The sequence below is a fragment of the Phoenix dactylifera genome, chromosome 11, assembly GCF_009389715.1.
Source record: "Phoenix dactylifera cultivar Barhee BC4 chromosome 11, palm_55x_up_171113_PBpolish2nd_filt_p, whole genome shotgun sequence".
Lineage (NCBI taxonomy): Eukaryota > Viridiplantae > Streptophyta > Magnoliopsida > Arecales > Arecaceae > Phoenix > Phoenix dactylifera.
In genome coordinates this window covers 17,804,121-17,812,966 of record NC_052402.1, presented here as the reverse complement: position 1 = coordinate 17,812,966, position 8,846 = coordinate 17,804,121, and the positions used below count along the sequence as shown (strand labels likewise).

The 8,846-nt window shown below is 40.0% G+C and overlaps 1 protein-coding gene across 1 annotated transcript; it reads left to right on the top strand.

Annotated features, from left to right (window-relative positions):
• The first annotated feature begins 1,888 nt into the window (after positions 1-1,888).
• On the top strand, positions 1,889-5,660 carry LOC120112417 (E3 ubiquitin-protein ligase CSU1-like). The gene is made up of 2 exons (XM_039131801.1): positions 1,889-2,261; positions 4,709-5,660. The coding sequence occupies exons 1-2, from the start codon at positions 2,023-2,025 to the stop codon at positions 5,397-5,399; spliced, it is 930 nt and encodes a 309-aa protein (XP_038987729.1). The 5' UTR covers positions 1,889-2,022; the 3' UTR covers positions 5,400-5,660.
• The last annotated feature ends 3,186 nt before the right edge of the window (positions 5,661-8,846 follow it).

The following is an 8,846-nucleotide window of genomic DNA, read 5'->3' as shown; positions in this document are numbered from 1 at the left end:
TGCCTATAATGGGGGGCTCAATAATCCTTCCCTTAGGAGGCGCCTTTTGTGGGGCAAAACCGTGCGGTGCCGCTAAAACCGGACCCAAAGCGGACAATACCTTCTGAGGGACACTCTCTCTTCTGTTGCTTGGGTCGGTGGGGGCTCTGCTGGTGACGGGGTGCAAATCCCGCATCATAGCTTATTACTTGCTTGCTTAGTTACCCCTACTTATAAAACGACTGGTTACAATACTTTAAATAGATACAATATGACCTGTTAGATACTTTTCACATATGCATCATTATGAATCGAAAGACACAGCTATCAAATAAATATATAAATTTTATGAAACACCACTTAGGAAAACTACAAGAATATTCTTGTATTTTATTAATTAGTACTAATTAATATTTCATCAAATTTGGTTTATGTTCCAGCATTTCAAGCCTTTGTTCTATTTACAGGTTTTGAAACACAATCATTTAAATGAAATAACTACACTTTGGTGTGGTTTACCAATAGTTTTCCAACATATGGTTGCCCTTACAAACAAACAGAAATATAACAAGCATAGCCATATTCTACGGATCGAATATGGAAAAATCCAATTCGAACCGAACCAAAATAACATGTTTGGATTTGTTTTCCAATTTGATTGGTGTTCCCGCGCACCCCTCCCCATTAACATAATAAGACGAAAAGATAAAAATACTCTTGATTCAGGAAAGTTGTCTTTTATCATTCAATCTTCTATCATCCATCCACCTATACAAATCTCAAAGTGCTACATTCTCTATCATTCGTCTACCTGTATGAATATTAAAGTGTCATATCCTTTGTCATTTGCTAGCATAGATCTTAAAATACTCTAGTCTCAATCATCCATTTACATACACATCTCTTAAAGAGCCTCGTTCTTGTTGTCCATCCACCTGCATAGATCTCAAAGCTCTTCTTTGTGATCTATTCACCTACACAGATCTCAAAGCACCTAGTTTACAATCCGTTTGCTTGTATAGATCTCAAAACATTTCATCCTCCATCATTCATTTGTCCTACACATATAGCAAGACGCTCAATTCTCTATCGTTCATCCACTTGCACATATCTTAAAACACTCTATCCTCTTTATTTTTAAGGTGCTCCGTCCTTTATATCTATTTGCTCGCATAAATTTCAAAAAAATCCATCCTCTATCATTCATCTGCTTACACAGATCTCAAAGAACTTTGTCCTTTATCATTCATCTACCAGCACTCAAAACACTCCACCTCTGTCATTCACATGTCTGCATAGATTTCAAAGTGCTCCATTTTATATCATTTATCTATTTATGTAAATATCAAAGAGGTCCAACATCCATCATTCGTCTGCGTATACAAATCTCAAAGCATTCTTTTTTTTGTTATCTATCCACCTATATGCATCTTAAAGTACTCTATTATCTATCATCCATTCACAAGCACATATTTAAAAAGCACTATATCTACTATCATTCATCTGTTCGTGCAAATCGCAAAGTATTTCATTTTTTATTATTCATTAACCCACATGGATCTAAAAGCATTTCACCTTCTATAATTTATCCATGTACAAGGATCTTAAAGCCCTTCATTCTTTTCGTCCATCTGCGGGCATAAATCTCGAAACGCTACCCTCCCTCACCTCTCCTTTAATCCCACCCAAAACAGAAGTTCTCACTAAGTTTGTGAAAAAGACAATTTAAAATTTTTATAAAAAATAGTTACCGTGTGATCTTTATATAATAATAATTTGTAACGAAAGTAGGCGAGTGGGCTGGATTGCAATGGATTTAAAGTTTTAGCGGCTAGTTGATTTTTTTTAATTGGGATTTCCAAGTGTAAATAGCCCAAAGAATATCTATTATATTTTATCTCTTCGTCGGATCCCACCGCGTTCTCAGTTTCGGCGATAAAAGGGCGACGTTTCTGGGTTCCGCTTTCTTCTTCAAGCTAGGGTTAGGTTGCTTTTCCCTTTTTCTTCTTCTTCGAGGGTTTCGATCGGGCTCGAAGGGACAGGATGCCGCAGCGGCACTCGAAGAACAACAACGACCTCGCGTTCTTCACGTACGACGAGAAGCGGAAGCTCGGGTACGGGACGCAGCGGGAGCGACTCGGCAAGGACTCAATCAAGCCCTTTGACGCCTGCTGCCTCTGCCTCAAGCCCTTCATCGACCCCCTCTGCTGCCAAAAGGGTCACGTCTTCTGCAAGGAGTGCATCTTCGAGTGCCTCCTCGCCCAGAAGAAGGACATCAAGAGGTGCCCTCGCTTCCCCTCTCCCTCTCTCTGATTCTTGATGTTTTGATCCCGAATGCTGTCGTTTTTTTGTCTTTTTTCGTTGATTTGCTTTGCTTTTTTCATCTATTTCAAGATTCTAAGGTAAAGATTGAATCTTTTGGATGTTTTGATGCGGGGTGGTCTGTCTCTAATGAGGTTACTTTGGGAAAATTAGGGCGGATTAGTTTGATGAGTGGATCGATTTGACCTGTCATGTGGCGATGTTGTAGTCTTTGCTCCCTAATTTGGGATTTGTTATCATCTCTGCCGTGTTATGTTTTGCGATTATTTAATTTGATTGATGGGTGGGTCTGATATCTTTTTTATAGTATTTGTAGGAAAATCTGCCTTTAATAGGAATTATTGATCAATGAGGTTTCCTATAGCGAGACCAAGTAATTGGGACAAGGCTTGATTGTAATGGCTCTAAAGTCAATCTCAATTTGCAAATCTGGGAATAATTCTGGATGTTTGAAAAATTCATGTTTGGCAAGAAGGTTTTGGCTTAAAAATGTTGGAAATATAAAATAATAGGGTTTATGAGTATAATATTTGTGTGTTTCTGAATTGGGCATTATTAGATATTCTATGATTGGGCAGATAATCTCCCTCCTCATCTTCCTGTGTAATTCTTATTCTTAATAAAAGTTCTGACTAGTTTGTTCCAAGAATGTCTTTTATGATTTTTGTTTTATTAGTAACAGAATACTTGTGACCGGTACCAAAAAAAAAAAGATTAAAAAGCATGATGAATAGAGCAAACTCTGTTTGTGATCTCAAAATATGTAAACAAAGCCCAGACAATGAAACACATTGCTATATTAAAGTATAATCAATTACCATTTCTTCTTGTTATGCTTCTCATGTGCAAACCAAACACATGATCACCCATTTTATGCTGACTTAGACCATCTAGACTTCCCAGTATGGCTTAAAGACTTGACTGCTTCAACTTTTTCATCTGAACATGTTTGTCTTGGCCAAAACTAAAATATTTTGTTTGAGGCTAAAATTGACTGCCTAATATTAAATTAATTTCGAGCGAGTATTGGTTTCAAATGTTTTGGATACGAAGTTAGCTGAAACAGGCACTGTTGACTACGATTACGCTTGCTTCTTATAATTCTTCAACTTTTTAGGTTTTTTTAGGCTTTTTAGATTTTTTTTTTGATTGAAATTTAGAATATACTTTCCATGAATTTGAATTCAACTCTTACAGTGTGTATTTATTGAAAAGAAATGGGGCTGTATTTTGAGTTGCATTATTGGAAATCAATAATATCAGTATTAATAAATTTATGCTGGTATGCATGATCAACACATACAAAACAATAAAACATTGATGGCGAGCGCTGATGTATATCAGAAAACTGGCAGCATCGGTTTGTTGGTGTGATTGTGAACCATGAAAATCATATAGCAAAGGCTATCTCCTTTGGAGGATGGCATGAATTGGAAAAAAGGGAAAATTTCCAAGGTTGTCTGTAAAGAGTGAGTGCAGGTTCTAATTCAGGTGCAGGCTAGGGGAAGCAGGTCCCTCAAAAAACAAATGAAACAAGAAGTTTTTATGAAGTGGGTGTGGGAACGAGTTTCCTAAGAGACCCTGAAGTAGGTGCCAAACCCTAGATAGAAATTTCTAGTTGTGAAAGAAATAAAGAGATGTTTTCTTTTCTTAATCATGCCGCTGGTGGGTAAAATGATACCATTTCACTTCTTTTGACAAGATTATTTATGCTGTCAAATATGATTGGTCAAACCCACTAGTCATTCTGAATATCTACCATTAGGTCACTTTTTCCTGTGCATGATTACTTTAATTAGGAATATAGTGAATGCAAGTCATGTTGCTTTTGATCTCTGTTCATCTCAGATTGAGTTCATTCAATTTGCAACTAGTTTCTATTTGGGTTATGGTCGATTGGGTGACTGCTGGTTTCTGGTTTTATTGAGTTGACTGTTAAAGAAATTTCATCCACCATCTTTTTTTCCCCTTTTATCATGTGTGTTTGGGGTGGGGAGGGGCTGCTTACCAAGGTTGGTGGTGAACTCTTCTTTGTTAAAGGAGTGGAAAGGAGCATTAACCCACTCTAGGCTCATGAATGGTTTGTAATAGCAATGTTTCCACCTGTGGATGGGATGTGAGCTTTGTTTTTCTAATGTGCCTATGGATTAATAGTGGGCTTTCTTGCACTAATTTAAGAACTTGGACTTTGCTCCAGATTATTTTGGAAATTGGTTAATCATGAGCCTAGAGTCCTCCAGATGCTTGGCAATTATGATTCTGTCTCTAGTCCTCACTGGCATGTGGTTTGGATGAATTTTGGCCTCCTAGATGGACTGCATTTTGTTCCTTCTGCACTCGCCTCTGCATTTCTTCTCCGATTTTGTCTGTAGTTTTCCTTTTGAGTTTTTATTCTCGATATGGACAGGAAGCTGGCTGCCCATACTGCTCAGCAGAAGCAAGAGAAAGATGAGGAGGAAGAGAAGCTGATGTTGCAGAAAGCTCGAGAGCTTGATGCTTTTGATCAACAAAATCATGGAGCTGTACCCCAGTACAGCGACAGGAGTCATGCACGTGACAAAAATGGCTTCCATGGGGCTAACAGTGTGAAGGTAACTTCCTATGAAGAGGAAGCCCTTCGAAACATGAAAGCCTTTTGGCTTCCCTCTGCCACCCCTGAAGCACCTGCCAAGTCAGAAGCTCCATCCACCGACACGATCTGTCCAGAAGGTAAGGAGAAGTTGAGGTTAAAAACTCTCTTCCCCATCTACCTTACAGAATATAACAATGAACATAAGAAACCCCAGTCTCTGGAAAGCAGTTATATATGCCCAAGCTGCAAGGTTACATTCACCAACACACTCTCTCTTGTGGCAATCAGCACATGCGGTCATGTATTCTGCAAGAAATGCTCTGATAAATTTTTAGCTGTGGATAAGGTATGTTTAGCGTGCAACAGAGAGTGCAAGGAGAGGAACTTAATTTGCTTGGAGAAAGGAGGGACTGGGTTCGCTGGACATGGGGATCGTTTGGAAGCAACAGATTTTAAACATGTGGGTAGTGGCAGTGGGTTTGGGGCTGGTGAGACCAGCTGCGAGGACTTGAATCCAAGAAACTGAAATCATGGATTAGAGAGGTTTTTGTTCTGTTAGTTTTACTTAATTGGAATGTGATTTGTACAATAGTTGCGAGTGGACGAATATAAAACCACTATATTTGGTTTATGGCCCCTCCTGCAAATTCTATGTTTGAACACTGTACTGGGTCTTCTTCTGAATTGTGAAGCCCGTCTTCAAATGCAATGTTTGAACACTTTGTTGGGTGTTTTGTGCCCTGTTAAGCCCATCATCTGCAAATTTAGTGCTTACATTTGTTGGATATTTTTGTGCATTGTGGATGGCTCATATGTTTCAGATGGTGTAATTTGTAGGTTCTCTCCAAATGTTGATGCTTGAATCCTTGATGCTCGACTTTACCATGTTTATTTCAATTGAATGGATTCAAGAACTTGATAATTGACAATCAAACAAAGGTCTAGATATTGGAATGTTTGCGTCCTTTGTCTATTATCAGTATAATGTACTTTGATTGCTGTACTGCAGCTTGACCACCCGCTCAAGCTTATCAGGCAAACAACCCAATGCTCCACCCTCCCGAGGCTTCTGGTTTGCAGATCAAATTCCCGGATCATATATGGGACTTGGAACACAGATTTTCTGCAGGCGGTGGTGGCTGCATACCCTTGCCCCTTGGCCTGCAAACTTTCGTAGCCGATTTATTTGGAAAAGGAAAAAGAAAAAACGTAGCCACCTTTGATGCAATAGAGAATTTCTATTGCAATTATGCAATAGAGAAAATTTCTATTGCAATTATCGGTAAAAGCACTGAAACTTTTAATGTAATTCTTCATTCATTGGGAGGATGTTCATGTGTTTCAAGTAAAATTGTGTATATGATGTTTCACAAAGAGATCTATATTTAGCAGACTATATCAATCGTAAATGGATCAAATACACCGTCGATTTAAAGTTGATGCCTACCCTCAAGTTGTTTCTACTTAGCTACTTGCAATCCGGGATAAGAAATTCTACTTAGGCCAAGATTGAGAACTTTGATATCATTCTATCTCACCAGAAAGGAAAACACGGTACCTAATAGATCGAGTAAAGTAACTATCAGAACGAGCGACTGTTAAAAACGCTGAAGAGTGAAGTTAAATTGGTCTGACTGCCCATCCTAAATAGGGTTATTACTCAACCAACGAGAACACAATATTGAGCGAACAAATGTAGGATTTGGCGGGTAGCAGGGGCATCACGAGTAAAGAGAGAGGGTCGAGGTGAATTATCGTGGGCAGGCAGGCCGAACAAAGACTAGTTAGTGACAGGCCTAAGACCGATCGGGCAAGAAAACCCCATCTCCAATGTCCATTTGTTCTGTCACCGAATCCCGGCTAATCTTATTTCGCTCCACAAGTGGCTTCAGTATGATAGCGACTTGGCTCGTGAGTGCTTCTAATAGCCGTATCAACTCTCTTCCATATAGAATTCAAGCTGTATGGTCACTTCACTTTAAAAGCTGTATCAACTCTCTTCCTCAAGCTGTCAAACTTCCCTAGGTGATTCATTTAACCCTATTAATAACATTACAAGCAAGATTAATTTCCATTTAAAATAAATAAGAAAGGAGATGGTTGGTCAGGTGACAGTGTTCGGTGGTTCCGGATGGTTCAGGCCCGAGCAATTCGATCAACAAATTATAGGGTATGGACTCAATCAGAGCTATGGTTGACCAACATGGTTAATCAATAAAGATTTCAAAGACATCCAATAAGACCGGAATGATCGGTCTAGTAGACATGCCGGACACTAGAGCAAAATCAGATCCTTTACAGGATCAACTTGAGTTCGTAGATCAAATCGACAGAACCCGATACTATATTTTTTTGGACAATCTAGAAAGAGAATGTAGAGAGAGAAAGGAAAGAGAAGGTAGAGAGAGAAAGTGGAGAGAGGAGAGAAAAGGTGAAGAGAGAAAGTGGAGAGAGGAAGTAGAGAAGAGAGAGGAAATGAGAGAAAAGAAGAAAAACGTGAGTGGGATAGCGCTCTCTCTCTCTCTCCTCTTTTCTTCTTTTTCTTCTCTTCTTCTTCTTTTCTTCTTTCTTCTCTCTTAGCAATAGCAAGAAACAGAGGGGTAGCTAATGGCGGTGGCTGGAATAGTCCGGCCAGGTGGTGGTGGCGGTGGTGACGGCCGGGCACTCCTTGACTTCTGGCCATTAGCCGCACACCGACGGCCACGACTCTATCGTAAAGGAGAGCAAAGAGGTCGTGGCCTCTACCGAAAGTCCAGCCAGCTCAGTTAGCTTGATTTTATTTTGGATTGATTTTATATTTTAGGTTTATTTGTATATTGTCATTTTAGAGCTTTATGGAATTGCTTTCTTTGTAGGGGTCTTTTTATTATTTTGTGACCCTATACATTGTTTAGGATTATGCTATGATGAATAAAAATTTGTGATTCTCTTCTTTTAGCCTTGGTGTGAAGCCTTGAGCTAGGGCTAGGTGCGAAGCCTAGTTCTCTCCCTCTCTTCTTCCTCTCTCTCTCCTTCTCTCTCTCCCTCTTTCTCCCTGTTGTCCTGCATCACTAGAGTGTTATCTCCGCTTCGGTGGCGTTCGGCGGCCACAAGTTCGAACAACCGTGAGCAAAGAGAGAGAAGAGAAAAAGGAAGAAACGAAGGGAGGGAGAGAATGGAAGGGAGATGGAGGAAGAAGAAAGAAGAAGGATCGATGGAGTCGGAGGTTTTTATAACCCCTTTGGAATGGATAAGAGCGGCCGAACGGACGTAACGAGCATACCGGCCATTTCGGTGGGCCGTTGGGCGGTTGCAGCCGCCTCTAATGGCCACAACTCTCCGAGCTGGGTTTAATGGCGGCCGTTTGGCCACGAACACAGGATCATGATCCCCTGTTCTTCTATTCTCTTTTTTTTTTTCACTTCTAAATCAGAAGCCGGCTGGTCCAGGTCAGGCCCAGTTGGCCAGATTCTTACAGCAACTATGATGCATCAATCAGAGTGTAAGCTTGCCTCTGATCATGTTCAGCATCTTGATTTGTTAGAATTGCAGGATCATCATTCACCTAAAAAACTGGTTACCAGACCTGTTCTCCTCGATACTACCATCCTTCCCGAAGTCTTGCACATCCAGTGGCATATTTACACTGCTGATATGATGTGCAAAATGGTTTACTGACTGAGATCTCATATGGAGTGATTTGGCGTGCCATTCATTCATGGTATCACTACAGTTATGCAGTGATTTTATGTTGATTTGTATTTGATCTCCTTGTTCCAAAAATTGTTGCATTTGCATTTGACCTATTTTTGCAGGCCTCCACGCTTCTGCAGCCAGCATCCTCAGGCAGTATTTGGTTTCTCATGATGCAGGTATCTTGGCAATGTGCATTACTGGATAATTTTGCTTCACAGTCGCCGGCATCCTCCAAGCATGAATCCATGTCTTCCCAGCCTGGGGACGATATAACTAAAGAACCTAGAAAAGTTGTCTC